This window comes from Contarinia nasturtii, unplaced genomic scaffold (genome assembly GCF_009176525.2).
Source record: "Contarinia nasturtii isolate CC-2019 unplaced genomic scaffold, AAFC_CNas_1.1 Cnas_scaffold_414, whole genome shotgun sequence".
In the NCBI taxonomy this organism is placed as follows: Eukaryota; Metazoa; Arthropoda; class Insecta; order Diptera; family Cecidomyiidae; genus Contarinia; species Contarinia nasturtii.
The window spans coordinates 6,128,878-6,145,533 of NW_022197768.1; the positions used below are offsets into that span (position 1 = coordinate 6,128,878).

General features: G+C 34.0%; 2 protein-coding genes across 11 annotated transcripts; one reads left to right on the top strand and one right to left on the bottom strand.

The window, feature by feature from the left end:
- Positions 1–288: 288 nt before the first annotated feature.
- Positions 289–11,522, top strand: LOC116338551 (protein FAM49B). Of its 10 annotated transcripts, none has more exons than XM_031763901.1 (6): positions 669–1,063; positions 6,971–7,595; positions 7,740–8,103; positions 8,617–8,880; positions 9,069–9,331; positions 9,688–11,522. In XM_031763901.1, the coding sequence occupies exons 3-6, from the start codon at positions 7,921–7,923 to the stop codon at positions 9,956–9,958; spliced, it is 981 nt and encodes a 326-aa protein (XP_031619761.1). In that variant the 5' UTR covers positions 669–1,063; positions 6,971–7,595; positions 7,740–7,920; the 3' UTR covers positions 9,959–11,522. The 10 variants fall into 10 exon arrangements, with proteins under 10 accessions (XP_031619753.1, XP_031619752.1, XP_031619761.1 ...); XM_031763902.1 differs by having other exon boundaries at positions 7,743–8,103; XM_031763893.1 differs by lacking the exon at positions 669–1,063 and adding an exon at positions 289–488 and having other exon boundaries at positions 6,971–8,103.
- Positions 11,523–12,318: 796 nt separating this feature from the next.
- LOC116338553 lies at positions 12,319–13,803 on the bottom strand. Its single transcript, XM_031763903.1, has 2 exons — positions 12,540–13,803; positions 12,319–12,448 (listed from the first exon to the last, which is right to left on the bottom strand). The coding sequence occupies exons 1-2, from the start codon at positions 12,871–12,873 to the stop codon at positions 12,444–12,446; spliced, it is 339 nt and encodes a 112-aa protein (XP_031619763.1). The 5' UTR covers positions 12,874–13,803; the 3' UTR covers positions 12,319–12,443.
- Positions 13,804–16,656: the final 2,853 nt, after the last annotated feature.

Genomic DNA, 16,656 nt, shown 5'->3' on the forward strand with positions numbered 1-16,656 from the left:
TATGCGATGCTTTTAAGTATAAATCAAAACTTATTTTTGCAGTGAATTTGGGGGTAAATTGATAAAATTGTCACCCGAATAAAAAAAAATTGGTAAAAAATCATAATTAAAAAAAAAAAGAAATGAGTAATATCATAATTTTAAGATAAGTAGGGCATTCATGAAACTTTAAGTTGTAAATCGTTGTTATTTTAACGAACATTCGTCAAAGTAGATGGTAAACAGTGACCTCTGGCGAATGAGATGTGAATGTGAATGAATCTGACTGAAAATCTGTGCAACAAAGAGTTGAATGTGTGTATGTGTTTGTTCCAATGTTACGCGCCTTAATTTTTTCCCATTGAAAAGAAGAATAAAAAAAAACACACACAAAATAATAAACGACACTAAACTACAGTAAATTATTGAATGAGTGCAAGTTAGTCGGTGGTTTTCAAACAACAATCTGTAGATATCGTTTGCGAATCTCTCATCAGTAAGTGCATATTGTGAGTAATTTCTGTTTATTTTTGTTTGTCACAGCCAAATCGCAGAGAATAAATATTGGTGAGTGCGAAAGAGTGCGCGCGATTGTGTATATTGTGTTGTGTTGCGTCAAAAAACGCGGCTCCTATCTCCCTCTCTATTGAGTGCTTTTTTTGCTCTGTATCTTTTGAAAGATTCTCAGTTGATTTTGTAGCGGGTATGCGTTAGTATTTGGTGCGTATAGAGTATTGGTCGATGATGACAAACAGCAAAACACGCAAAATAAAGAATCAAAAAAGCGCAGAAAGATAAACCGTAGTGTATGTGCAATAAATACAGAGAATCGAATGAAAAGAGAGAAAGAAGAAAAAAACAAAGCGAAACACAACACACAACTCAAAAGTAAACGCAAAGTGAGAACATCCAAGTCATTGTGAGCGAGAACGAGACGAAATAAAAAAAAGAGTGTGTACACAAATACACAGCATCATAAGAAACGAATATACAGTATCGTGCATTGCAATATAATATTGCCGCACAGCACACCAGTTTCGAGTGAACAGCAACAGAAAACAGCAGAACAAACGTCGTTGAATCGGTGTGTAGTAAAGTGGATGATTTATCAATAAACAATTTTTTTTGTATTCTCTGAGTTCGCTAGTTTTGAATATGTTTGAGTACGTTGTTTAAGTCACACAATAATTCCATGAAATAATCATCATTTATGCAAATTTTTTGGAATATCGAACGATACAGATTCGACTTAAAGTTTGTTGTTTTTTTTATTCACTCTTTATCTCGATAAATTCGCGTTTTTTTTGTAGTTGATGTGAATCTGATGTTGCCGAATTTTGTGTTTTGATTTTCCAATCGTGCATTGTAAAGTGTGCAATATTTTATGTATCTATTGATTTTGTATGTACAAATAAGCGATCGACTAAGAAAAGATAGTGGTGAAAAAATAATTAAGAACTTGGTCCTTTGGTTGGTCCTTTGGAGGTTTGCCTTTGTGATTTATATTTGAAAGTGTTTTTTTAAATTTAGTTTTAATGTCGTTTCCATTGAATTAGTTTCAAATTAATTGGCTGGGTCAAATCGGGTGCATTTGTGGTGTCTTCATTTGTTTTGATTTCATTACGAATTGATTTCATTTGTAGCGGACGTATTTAATCGGCGATTGATAGTTTTTCTTTTTCGTCAAGTTTAATTTCGATAGCACATGCTCCATGTATACACGAATATGATATGTTCAAAGGAATATTGAACTATTGATGACATTTTTTCCATATTGTGTGTGTGTATATTTTGAAAAAAAAAAAAAAAATCAATCGCTTCCAATCATAACAATAATCGCTTGTACGTAGATTAGAAGAAATGAATAAAAAAAAGCACAGGGAAAAAATAAAGTTGAAATTTGAAAGTGGGAGAAGTAGATAACAATGAGAGAACAAAGCGAGTCATTTGAAAGAAGAAAAAAAACTGTCACGAGAAGAGGAAAAGGGGTGGCTAAATTTAATTTAGTCATTGCGAGCTCCAACTGGCTTCGAGCTCGAGCTCTGGTCTATACATACATATTACATCGATTGTTGAATCGCATTTTATATTGAATTAGAACTAAACACACATTCCAGTCAGTCAGTGTGCGGAAACATGTGGATGTGGATAATATACCTTGTCATATTGCGTGTGCATGAAATGATGTGTGTACTTTGTCTATTTGTTTATTTTCTTCATTTTGCAAAAAAAAAAAAATGTGTCGCGCACATTTGCTTGATTTAATAATTGTTTTGTCGACGCGATGTGCCGAAGTTCACTGACACAATGAAACAATTTTATATTTTTTTCTGTTCGTTCTGTCTCTGCTTTCCTTTTGCCGTTCAAATCCAATTCAATCACATACAATTTCATTTGCACCGAAACCGAGCTAGAGCGATAGAGATTTTCCACAAAAGCGCAACGTCGACGACAATGTTGCTTAAAAAAAGTGTTTGTATGTATGAATATAAAATGCGTTGACCCACGTCCGTATTGATAAATGTGCATGTAACTGATATGTATCGGCTGGTGTGACACAAGCAAAGGCGAGAAAAGAAGAAGAAAAAAAATTACTGCGTAGGCATCATATATGCACAAGTGAGAAAGGGGGAGGCGACGAAACACATGGCCCATTTTAATTTACCTCTTCCTCAATCCGATCCAAACACCTAACACATTTCTCGAACATAATTTTTAATGTGCCGTGTTCCATTGTGTATTCAATCAACAAATGCTAAACAGAGATAAACAATAAGAATGATTAATTCAGTACTTTTAGCAGCGCAAAAAACACACACACAAACACACATCAATTCGAATAATTAGCATTAATTTCTGTTTGTCGCGTCTGTGAAATGCAGGCCGCTTGTGTTGCTAATCGATGGCTATTCATACAAAGAATAAATAAGAAATAACAAGTCTGGCTGCACCACATCCAACGGAAAAAATGAGAGTGTGTCCGTGTACTTTGTTGATTGATCGATATTATTAATAGAGAGTTTATGTTATCGAATTTTAATGTGTCCAACCGAAATATCTGCACATTCTTTCTCAAATACACAAACACTTGGCAGATGCACAAGTATTTATCGTTTTTAATACTTCATTCCATTCGTATGCCTATGTATACAATGTGCATAGAACAATAGCGAAAAGAATATAAAAACCCACATGGACTCGTTCATATTTTTATATATATATATTCATGCACTGCCGTTCACTAGTTTATCTATGTAATGTTTTGATTTTTTGCTCTCTGTTACTCCCTTCTCTCTTATTTAATTTCTGTCTCTATTTTACTGTCTTGCTCATTCTTTCTCGCCCTTTTTTCCTGTCATCATCTCTTTGTTCCAAGGATCGAAAATAAACATCCAAAAACAGCGACACAACACCAGTATGTTCAATGTAGTCTCTCTTTCTCCTCTCTCTGCTCATTCTTCTCCCGAAAAATAAAGAGCCAATCGATTTACTTGGAATTCGTATTACATTGCAAACGAACAATAGAACCAAGCAGTTCCGACTGAGCGACCCAAAAACAAGGCCCAAAAAGCCAATCTAAAAATTGATGTCGAAAATAACGATTTTTGGTTGTTGTGTGTGTTTCTTTTTGCTCTCTGCCAAGCGTCAGCTGCAGAAACTGTATATTTCAGTTTTTGATGATGGTGATTTTCGTAATTCTTGCATGCAACGACAAAGTGTGAGAGAAGAACAGGAAAATAAGGAGAGAAACACAAAATTCGAATGATGTGGTGCAAACGGCCCAAAAATAATTCCCAAAAGAAATCATGTGCAAATCGATCACTTTCTCGATTTGCTAACATGTGTATCGCTTTTTTATCCTCTTTTCTCAATTTGTTTCGATTACGCTGGGTCTTCTCTCTCTCTCTCTCTCTCTCTCTCTCATACTCTCTTTCGTTCTGTCTGCTTCACGCTGTCTCTTTGAAGCGCAAACACCTCAATCGTCGATTGCAAAATTGTGTATATAGTTGTACTCAATGATTTCACAATGAATATGAATCGAACGCTGACTTGATCGCGCAACAATGTCGATCACATTCTCTATCGTGCCTTCAGTCAAAGTATGATAAAAAAAATGCTTTCGAATCAAAGCTAATTACATCGGACTGTGCAAGAGATTGGAATTGATTGAGGATGTACCGTGTGCCTTAAATAGAAGTCCAGTACGCTATCTCTCTCTCTCTATTTCCATTCATGCCGATGTCACAATGGAGAGAAGAAAAAAACATCTGAGTCAATGTGAATTAATTTTGTTTTACGTTGAAAATATCCATGGGATTTTGTCTTCAAACATCGTCGACATCAATGTGCACAATATACAAGTGAGACGCAAGCGATTACTCTAGCTGTTTGAATTTTGGTCGTGCGGTAACCATTTATGGTGTCAAAATGTATGAAAAATTTATATGAAAATGTAAAGAGAAACGAATTATTTGGTGCGTGCGCGAAACCCCATTATAAAACTATAGACGTGCACATACACACGAAATTCATTCAAGCCGTCTCAACTGTGTGTGGTTGATCGTAGTTTCAACAGAGTAACAAAAAATGTGTGTCATAATTCGGCACGCAAATTCATAAATTCAAATCAACGTGTTGTGCACTTGCGCTTGAAGAAGTCAAAGAACATTGCCGTGTACTATGTTGTAAAGAAAAGTCAACGATGTAATTTTTTTGTTTCTTCCATGTGTCATGTTCCGCACACGCTGCAAAAAAAAAAACAGCACAACACTCACGCACCCTGGAATATAGAGTGCTTATTGTATTCCGCCAAAAAAACATGTATTTATAGTTAATGGGTTTTTCTTTATTCTCAAACCGCATTTAATGTAAGTCCGGGCGATTCACGCAGCTTAAGCAATGTGGCCTCTCTCTCTCTCTGTGTGTGTGAATTGGTTTCATTTGACAAGTTACCGACAATTTGCGTACACGTTTGAAATTCAGGTGAATTTTGGGAACTTTTTTTCCAATTCAATGTTTTTCCCGCTCTCTCTCTGCAAAAATTAAAATCATCAAGTGCCATACAATACAAATGATGCGAACCTCACCATAAAGTGAAACGCAATGGTCATGGATAGCGGCAGACAGAATGTGTGACGAATAAATGTGATTGTGCCTTTTTGCCCGCACAATTTGGAGAATAGCTAGGAAAACTTTGACCACAATTTCAACAGAGAGAATGAAATGCGTGTGTGACACGCGTTAAAACCTTACGAAAGACAAAAAAACATTCAAAAGGAAATTGCTTATTTTTTTTATTTATAATGATGCTTTATTTAAACAAAACAATGCACACACACATATCAAAAAAGTGGAAAAAACAAAATAGAATGGCAAATGACAAAAGGCCCAACGCAAACCGAAACGGTGCTATTTGGTCGTGTGCGAATTTGCGTGTTTTTTTCGCTATGGATTCTGTGTGTGTAAAAGAAAAAAGAGAGAGGAGAAAAAATTGATTTCACAGTGGAATGGGATAAGAATAGAATTGAAACCATTAATAGCAACGCGTTAATATGTGCAGTGTAATGACAAATTCGATGCCATTCTATTGTTGGGGCACACACTCAGGCTTTGTGACAAACGATTTTATTTTTGAAAAGCATTTTCACTCGCTCCAGAATTTCGGCGTATTTCTTTGTCGATGTAATCCTTAAAACATGAGCATTTTGTTGTTTATGCGATCATATCAAAAGACTTGGCCTTTGTTAAGCCACACATTTACTTTGTTGAGTCACATCCTATTGATTATTGTGTTATTTCTGCTCGATGAATATAAATCTCATATAAATATCTCATCCAACATCAAAATTTAAATCATAAGCGACATGATGACAAAATACTTCCCCAAACGAGCATTGCAAAACACCCGTAAAAACAGCAACAACAACGTATATCGTTAACGAAATAAAAAAAATGATACGCATGAATCAACGCGGGCTGATGTAACCGCATATATTCAAGCGATTAGAGACATGTTCTTACTCTCTCAGCTTTTTGATTATGTATTTAGTGTGTGTGTGCCGTTTCTGTTGTAGCTGCTGTTGATTACAGTACAAAACGTGAACGCGCCTAAGTGTCATATCACACAACGCGTATTCTACATAGGATATATGGGCACGCAGTGAAAAAAAGAACAAGAACAAGAGAGACGAAAAGAGGCGATCACCTTGAAAAGGCCCCCTTAATGCTATTTAAACACTTTTTGGCGCATTTTGTATCAAAGTGATTTTATTTTGTTTTGTTTTTTGTACATTCTCTTGTTCGTTTATTTTCGAAATAAAATAAACACTGCAGGCTGTATGCATGAACGCCTTGAACCGCGTGGATATATTCAACATTGCGTTTTTTGTGTGTGTATACATATACATGTGTGCTGTGCATCCATATGCTCGATTTAATTTTTGTGTGCAGTAAATGCTTTGATTGAATGAAATGACTGAATGAAATGATATGGTATGTGCTTATGGTATGTGTTATTTTCTTCTTTCGTTGGCCACCACATTGTACTGCATTTTTTTTCGTTCATTCTCATTTTTATGCTCGTTCTCTTCGGCACGGACACCGGAAGGCCACCGTATACAAAACGCCAACAATATCGATTTTACTGGTCGAAATTCAAATTTCAATGTCGAATCACACCGAAAATAATTCTTTCAAATCACACTAAAAACGGTCGGTCAACACCGAGAAGAAGAAAAAATCGTATATAAAATACCGTTGGAGTTTTTTTCGTATGACGTTTTATTCGTTCTCAAAATTTCTGCTGTGCCCGTATTTGTTCATGGGAAACAATGGATGAATACAAAACGTATAATTTACATTGAGAAAAAAAATATCGAAAAATCTCTCTCGCAAATTCAATGAACTCAATTAAAATTGGACTAATTTTGAGATTAAACATCTAATAGTTTTTCTTATTGTTTTTATCTAATTTTCTTCTCTTTTTTTGCAGAATTTAAGTTCGGCACGTATCGTAATCAACGGTTCCATCAAATACACCAAACCAAAAAAAGTGATTCTAAATTGTTCTGAGAAACGGACAATATACGAACAATAGAAGAAAAATAGCCACCGAGAGATAGGAAAAGAAACGGTCAAGAGAAGAAACGAAGAACATACATTTAAAATGCAAATGAATGGATTATTATTATCATCAACGGTTGCAGCATGTTCAATGAAATGACAGTAAAACCAACAACAATAGCAAAATACAAAGTGATTTTATGTGCGTGATCGTTATATGATATACAAAAAAGAAAAAGAAAACACAGACGAGTAACGTGAAAGAGAGAAAGAGAGTGAGTGAGAAAACAAAACACCGGAAGTAAGTTGGGTGATTTTGGAATATTGAATGTGATTCATGCGAACGCGTTAAAATTATTATTGATGCCAAGTGCGAATCGAGTCTGGATTACGCTGAGTAAATAAAGTGCGAAAATCATTCGATTGCTAAATCAAATTCAGGCAATTTTGAAAATTGCAAAACGCCACACAACGATTACGAGCCACACCGATACACACCGCATTTGATCGGCTCAAAACGAAACGAATAGCAGCACACAGCCAACGACGACAAGGTAGGCAAGAGAAGCTACACTTGAAATTTAGCAGAGCGTGGATGTGCATGCAGCGAAGAAAATCGCAAAGCCGCATAAAAATAACGAGAGAAAAAAAAACACAAAACAATAATAATAAAGTTTTTTACAAATACTCAAATAAAGCAGATTTATCATCGCTAAATTGGCGTAGTGTGATTTAAATAGCATAGCCAGAGTTACTGTGTGTAGAAAGAAACAGGACAACAACGAAACATCCACCACCCATCACTACTGAACCACAAAAAAAAACAAATCGAATAACAGATACGACAAATCGACTGCAGATAAAAGAGAAACAAACAAAATGGGAAAACTACTGAGCTTGCTGGCACGTGATGATTCAAATTGTTGTACACCGAAGAACTATGATGTCTTTCTGGATTTCGAGAATGCCGCACCAACAGAAACAGAACGTGAAATTTATGATGAGGTGGAACGAGTGTTACGCGAATCGGAAAATGTATTAGAGGAAATTCAATGCTATAAGGTCAGTACATACATTGCATTCAAGTACACACACACGCACACAATTCAAAACATCATCACCTAGTTGTACATCAAACATAATAATCATTCTGTTAAGTCGCCTTTTAAGAATTATTTAAGACAATGTTTACGCATGAGACGTGCACATGAGCACATAGCTGGAAATGAGTGTGCGTGGTATTGTGAGCTTGCAGAAAATCACATTCAGGAGCCGTGCGCACACAAATCAATTGTTAGAAGCCCGTTAGAATTCATTATAATTAAATTTCACGCCAACACGTACCCAATACAATTACGGTGTTGTTTCTGTGCATGCGGCGTGAAATTTTTCGAAGATGAATGACTTCGGTCGGAATGCTTTTCGATTTTCATTGAGGCATTTGAAAATTAATTCTTTTCTCTCTCTTTCTTTTCGTTCGTGGTGGTGTGCGTGTTGCGCGCCATGAAGTCATTGCCATTTAAGAAGAAATTAATTTTTTGCGCTTTTTTTCATCTTCTGCTGTTTCAAATATAGGGAGCGGGTAAGGAGATACGCGAAGCGATAGCTGATCCACAGCAACAGTACCAAGAGAAAGCATGGAATGCGGTTCTACCATTGGTCAGCAAACTGAGGAGATGCTATGAACATTCACTGGAATTGGAACGTGTTGTACCGCGATTGTTGTCTCAGCTAGTTGGCGGACGACTCAATCCAACACAGCATCTAGAAACACAACAAGCCTTAGTCAAACAATTAGCTGAAATTCTTGAATTTGTATTGAAATTCGATGAATTTAAGGTAATATTCGGTTAAAATCAGCACACTCGAGCTGTTATTGGTGCAAGAAAAAGCAGTGCTTATATGAAAAGTGTCCGCACTCACGCTGTGTACCTATAACAGCTCCAGAGCATACCATAAAAAAAACTTTCAAAACTCACAAAAACTCTAATAAAAATGGCAATAAATTATTCGATTGTAAATTTCAGATGAAGACGCCGGCTATTCAAAATGATTTCAGCTACTATCGACGAACGGTGAGCCGACAACGTATCGAAAACACTAGTCAAATGTTGGTCAGCACCGAATTGGCGAATCGAATGTCATTATTTTATGCGCATGCAACGCCTATGTTAAAGGTGCTGAGCGAAGCAACTAGTAAATTTGTTAGTGATAATGCTAATGATGTTGATAATACAACCGAAACTCTAGGAACAATGGCCAAAGTTTGCTTAAGAATGCTAGAAAATCCGTATGTATAACAATCAATTTATCTCATTCCATTTTGAGTCGATGCTTGATTTTTTTAAAAATTGAAATGAAAAATGAAATCTGTCGTTATTAAAATTTGCATCTGAGTCATTGCAAATCAAAGTATGACAAACATTTCAAGTCAAAGTCCGCATTTTGAAATGAACAATTGAACAATTGGTACGCAGTTGAACGAAAATCTCACATTTCATTCAAATTTAATTAAATTTTTATCTTTTGAATACACTGATAAGAAAAAGTCTCCGAAAATAATTGAGCATCGTCATAATTGGAGTGTTGTCGGTGATGCAAATATTTTTTACATTCATTTATGCACGTTTTGTTTACTTTTTGCAGCAAATTATTGTCACAGATTGAGCGTGAAGAGACGCATTTGCTGGTGTTGCGAGTGATGGTAGGTTTGGTCATTTTATATGATCATGTTCATCCAGTCGGTGCTTTTGTACGTGGTTCACACATCGATGTCAAAGGCTGCGTTCGTTTGTTGCAAGCACAACCTGCCGTCAAAGCAGAACCACTGTTGAATGCATTACGATACACGACCAAACATTTGAACGAAGAAAATACGTATACCAGAAAAATCGCCAGATTGATACGTCTGGAATAAACTTTATTGCTAACCACACTTACTTTATTCAGATCCATAGTTTTGGAGTTCGAATTGGCCGCCATGTTTTATTGCAATTCCAATTGAATTATTTATTTTTCTCCTCAAAAATGTAAATGAAATCCAACATTCGAAATCTATTGGCCGCATAATAAATTGACAATGCATATGCACTGCCACCCCATACACATATTTTCACAAAAACACATAATTACTTATATTTGTCACAAATTGAACTTATATCATAATATGTTTTTCACACACACACACATACATAAACAACAACAAAAAAAAAACAAAATAGATCACACACAAAATTTCCGACATGACGTTGATTCATTGAACATTGAAAAGAATAATGAGCATGTGGACTGAACCACATTTTGATATTGGAATCAAATCCATACACCAAATATAGTATATAATTTAAATGGGAATTTGTAGCACGGAGCAAAGTATGATCATTTCTCTCGACGACTTTAAATTGAGTTCCTATGCGAAACAGCACGGCGCTGAGAAATTCCTTTACTCCACGTGGGCGCAACGAAATAACATACATAAAATGGAAACATGAACAAAATACATACATACATATTTTTTATTAACACCTTTTTTTCCTGTTTCTCCGTTTTTTTTTTCTTCTTTTTGTAATTTTTACATTTATAAACTGTATCATACTATAATGTATTATGGAAATTGAATATATCCACTTTTCATCTGAACTAATTTCAATGAAATGAAACAAAAACACACAAATCAACGATCGAATCGTAAAGGTCAACATGTTGTTCCTCTTTCGATCCATACTGTTTAATTGATATGTTAATTATTATTTCAGATAAATTAAAATAATATATCTATGTATTACCAATTAAAAGAAAATGTGTAATTAATGCAAACCAACACAAAACACACATATTTAGTTTAAATTGTAAGTTATAAATTAGTGAAAATACCATTGTCGACACACCGCGCGGACTTTGTATAAATAATATTTTATAGCCAAATTGTAATGTTAGTTAAATACAAAAAAAAATTAAGAACAAAACAATGATCAACCGTCGATCAAAATGTTATGGCACGACTTAGTATTTTATTATCAAATTTGATGGATCTTTTCAAAGCTTAATGATGGATACTTTATTGATTTCAAAAAAATTGGAGATTTCTTCGAGATGAAAAATCGCAGGTTTCTTAACGAATAAAATTTTCCAATTGGTTTAGAAACTAATAAAAAAACTTTAAAAATTTCATTAAAAAAATTAAACGTATAAAACTGAACATTTTCAAATTTTTCTGTTTTTTTTTTTAATGAAATTTTCAATGCAATTTAAAATATAAATGTTGAGCCAAAGCTTATGCAATTGTAAATTCTGGGTCTCTGTCGTCTTGATTGCTTTTGAGAAAAAACGCCAAATAGTATGAACACCGATAGACGTGCCGTAACTTTTTGTCGTTGGTATAAGCTTATTCAATTTTGAGCCACCTTTCAAGGAATCTAATAAATGTCTAATGTCAAATTTATTCCTCACCGCTTCAAATCCAGGCAACAAAAAAAAAAAAACAATCACACAAATTTACACCAAAATAATTTCGAACTTAATAGTGTGAAAGCAAAGGAATTTTTCTAAATAATGTCAAGCAAACCATATCAAATGAAAAAAAATTCTTTTCTATACTACAAACACAATTCATGAAATCAATTTAAGCACAAGCCATTTATATGTAAAATATATATGTGTGTGTGTTTTTATGTTTCATAAAAATGTCGCATGAATGTTTACTCTAATAGATTGTTGTCGCATAAATTTTACCCTTAGTTAAATCAAATACACAAACACACAAAACAAGTAACATTCAGTGATGACATTCAAAGTGCGTTCGATGTTTATCGAAAGAATTTTCTATGAAATGAAAGCCTCATGATGAAAATGGCGATCTTTTATATTTCAAATTATAATTAGAATATTTTTCCACAAAAAAACAACCACAACTTTTTCACACTAATAAATTTGCCAACGGCACGCTTTGCCCATTCCGTTTGCATATGAAATTGATAAGAATAATGAAAGTTACTTGTCTGGGATAAAAAAAATGTCGTTGAAAACCTGAATTAAAAAGAAAAATGAGAATAACAATCAAATAGAAAACCAAATAATTTTTCCTCCCTCGACTCGGAGATTTTGATAGGCAAATCTAATAATGAACAAATATTTAAAATGAAAATTAATATTTAGGCGCTTTTATCGATAATTAAGTATCAAAATTTTTAATAAAAAAATGTGCTTGTTTTTTTTCTCATTGTTGATTCATTTTTATTTGTTTTTTCTATATCTAATCGAAATACAATAATTATCGCAATTATATAAGAAAAGTGCATTATGATTTCTGTCATCGATGCTTTATTTTGACGAATCAATAGCGAGAGTAATAAATTGTGTTCAATAAACAAATAAATGTTTGAGTTTTGACTGTCGAAACCACCTTAATCTGTTGGATAGGACGTAAATTAAAGAAACACAACAAATGAATAAAAAGTTTTTTCGTTTTCAAGTGAAACAAAACGCTTTTGTTTGATTACCTTGTAGACCTCGAAAGAATTCTTGAGACAGTGAAATTTCTTGTGATGCTGCTTGTTGTGATGTGCTGATGTCATCGTTGGAATTTGTTTCCAGGGGTCCGTTATTTTCATAATTGGTCTTCAATAAATTTATGATTCTCTTCTGTACCGATTTCTTTCGTCGGCTAATTTTAACATTCAATGCTTTACTGACATCGGATTTGAATCGCATGTTATTTGAATTGATGACGATTTTGTGAATTGATTTGCTAATCGAATCCAAGTAGAATGTTTGATTTTCCGGACATGATCTTCTCTCGGCCAAATCTGGCGATTGATTTTGACTTGATGCCATACTTTTCGGCCACGGTTCTAATTCGTATGTATATTTTAGTTTCACAATTATTTTGGCTGTTTGGCGTGTATTGGAAAGTGGAAAGAGCACGGGTTTTTTTTTGTGACTTGCCAATTGTCAATGCAATAGAATCTCTATTACTCGCAACATTTATTTTGTATGTTCATATTGTGCCAATGAGTGACATTTTTAAAAAATGCGCCTGTCATCATTTTGTTTGTCACTTCATCAAAAAAAACTAAGCAAATCTGTCATGAGTATTGTTTATTAGTTTCAAAAGTTTACAGTTATTTAATTCTAAGCAATGAGTCTTCGTGCAAACTGTTATCGTTGAAATAAAACGAGGTCATTTTGGCGAGCATTAAATGTCTAAAAACAAAACAAAATATTGTTGTTGAAAGTATTAAGATGCGCAACATTTGTGACACTAAATACAGAAGGCTGGTGTCATATTTGATTAAGTGTGCGTTGGTTTTTTTTCACTCGTTTTTTTTGTGTGTGTGTGTCTGTGTCTTGGTTTGTTTTGTTTGTACGTCAGGGCAGATTGGTGAAGTGACGATAATGAAGCTTTATTTTTCAAACAAAATGAATTGAATTCATTACGCATTGATTATCACTTGCAAAAAGACGACTATCGGTTGACTGATAGAAAAATGCCCCCCATCATCACTTAATAAAAAACATGTTTTCGTGTCTATCACACTCTTTTTTTCTTCGAAATTTTTTCATTCTTTTCCCTCAAATTGATAATCCGATTTAATTCGCTTATTTAAATCGCCTCGTTATCAGTAAATACATTTGAAATGAACGGGAGCATGACATGCCCACCGTGAAGTAAAAAAATGGCAATTTTAATTCGGCTAAGATGCACTGATATAATTTTGAAATTAGATTTATTTGATATTATATTTAGCAAACATACATTGAATGCATTCGCACACGTCAAAGCCAAATCGAACCAAGTGAAAACAATTTTGTCTGTACATTTTTATAAAGAAAAATACTCCATCACTTTAGACAGAGATAAGTGAATCTGTGAAAGAGCAAAAAACCGATCCTCTCTCTGCATGCACTCATCAAATTATACACAAGATGTAAACAAAAACTTATTTGTTGCTGTCTCAACAGATTTTACGGAAAATATGGAATACATTCACAATTTTAATGTTTTTTTTGTTTTGTGGAAACAACAGTCAGATTTGGTAAGATCAATTTTATGCTAATGAAGCATACTTCCATGATGATAAAACCATCAAGTCCCATATGGACAATTTTTTGGTCATCATTACACCTCATATATACATTCCGCACTTTGCACGTCATATCGATTAGATTTCATGGAGTGCCAGTTTGCGCGGAATTTCGAATGAAATTATTTAATATTTTGTTTTTTTTTTTTCATCATTAAAATGACAACAAAGTGTTAATACTCGCAAAAATATTTGAAGAGCACCAAGAAGGAATAGGCGATTTTTTATGATCTGATTTTTGATCTTCTTTTAATTTTCGGAAAGAGAGAGTTTTTTTTTTTCAATTACAGCCATTCACTCAATTCCAAATCTCTCGTCCTCCAAAGTTTTCGGAGATTTTATACGAACTCTTTTTCTTTGAGTAGAGAAAGAAAGGTGAACTGTGACTTTCTAGAAGTGTTATGTGCAATATCATTAATTTAAAAATGATAAAAATTTGTTTAAAATTCATAAAAATGAGCCGATGCAAATACTTTTCTTGTAAATATTTTTCAAGAGCATGTAATTTATTGTCGCCACGCAATTTGCGGGCCTTTTACTATAGAAAAAGAGAAGTGATAGGATCAGCGTATCATTGACCAATGTGCCTTAAGAAAGGTCATATATTTTTTTCGGTCTGCCTATCTGCCAATTTAATTAAAGTCACTGCACTGATGGCGGTCGAATGTACGCATAGTTCAAATCTTTTAATGATCGATATCAGTTGCCAAGTATTTATTCCAAAAATACGTATTCATTTCTCTTCAACTGATCAACGTTGTTGCATCAGCTCATTTTAAATGAGAAACTGCATATTCATTTCAATTTTTCTAGTGGAATTATTTAATTATACAAATGTAATGACATTTCCGTTTTCATCCCATGCAATTGTTTACACTTCAGTTCAGGGGAAAGATCGAATTGAACTGATTAGAAAATGTGTTACATAAAAAAAAACAATGATCTTTGAAGTCGGCTTTTTTATAATATATTGTTTTGACTGCAAAACTTTATAATAAAATGAGTTTTTTTTATTATAAAATGCGGATCATATCGATTTTGGTGGATGTTTTTAATATTTTAATACATTTTGTTCATTCATAAAATTTCCAGAACCGATGAGCTTACTAAAAAGGGCCATTTAATCTGAAACAAAACATAAATTCACTCATAGACCGTTACAGTGTAACACATAAGGCAAGAGGGAGAAAGATCAAAGACCAACTTTTAATCAAAGAACACTTAGATTTGAGTATTGTATACAGAAATGAATTCTCGAAATTTTTGAAAACATTCCATCGAAATTGATGGGTATTTAAGAACTATTTTATGCATATATGGACAATTAGACGCATAAATACGAAAAAAAATTAAACCAGAAATTGAATCATCGAGACTGGTTTTTAACTGTGCATTTAGCTTCAGATTAAACATCAAAATTAGGCCACACCAATTTTACTGACTGTTATAATATTTTTTATCGGATACGGAGGAATTGCACTTCAGCAGCCATTTTTATGAAAGCAAAAGAATACTATCATATTAGATAGCCCTTATATAGCAATGAGACAATTGTGTGCATGGAATTGAACAGCATAATTGTTTTTCAACCCATAAAAATAAGGGACACAAAAAACGACTCAGAAAAAAACAGAATTTTCTTAAGAATTTGTGACGTGATGGGACATTCACAAAAGTGATCGTCAAAAATGCTAGTTAAATAACCGACAAGTTGGCGAAAGTCGATTTAATCTGTTTGCAAGAGTAAACGTTTTAAATCTAAAGGCGTTCTATCAAGGGTTCAGTTTTCGTTTCATAAACGCTGCAAAAAGAGCTTTGCAAATCAATTTTCAATTGAATCCATAAAGTAGCTCGACAGGATTTTCGTTGTATACTAATGTTTGTCGAGATGTTCGAATTGTGACCTTTGAGATGATCAGTTTGGCTTTGAATGTCTAGACAATATTTCGTATCTATGAAAATAGGGATCGATTCTGTTGAACTTTCTACTCGTTTAAGCTGCATTGCAATAGAATCGGCTTTTTGCACACCAATACATTCACTCATGTCGCGTCGTCGCCTCATTTGCGATAGTACAAACTAGCTAGGGTTTTTTTCTGCTGTAAGTGTTTTGTTGTCAGTTTTTTTCAGCTTCGCGGGGAATTTTCCATTTTCTGCTCCTGTATTTTGTGCCCGTTTGTTTGTTTGATTGTGTTCTCCATCTTTTGCCTCTCTCTCTTACTATACCCGCTTCTGCTGCCAATCTCTATTTCACTCTTGCTATCGCCCACTTCATCTCTTTCTCTCTTTTTTCGCTCTCTCCCTGGAAAGTTTTATTTTATGATCGACAGCCAAACAGGAAGCAATCAGAGCTTCAACAATGCCAGTGATCTTCTTCGTTTTAATCGAAGTCAATTTTTTTCACTTCATTCGAACTGCAATCGGAATGCGTTGTTGATTTAATTCTGTTGCTATCCAAAGTGTACATTAATCAATGGGCACTTTTTTCTCTTCAATCAACACACTTTGAGAAGTAGCGCTAGAAAAGTTTAAA

Bases quoted from the DNA above. Each gene is read 5' to 3' on its own strand.
- LOC116338551 (XM_031763893.1), top strand. From the start codon at position 7,921: ATGGGAAAACTACTGAGCTTGCTGGCACGTGATGATTCAAATTGTTGT. The intron at 8,104-8,616 runs GTCAGTACATAC...TTTCAAATATAG, and splicing joins AGGAAATTCAATGCTATAAG to GGAGCGGGTAAGGAGATACG. The intron at 9,332-9,687 runs GTATGTATAACA...TACTTTTTGCAG, and splicing joins TTAAGAATGCTAGAAAATCC to CAAATTATTGTCACAGATTG.
- LOC116338553 (XM_031763903.1), bottom strand. From the start codon at position 12,873: ATGGCATCAAGTCAAAATCAATCGCCAGATTTGGCCGAGAGAAGATCA.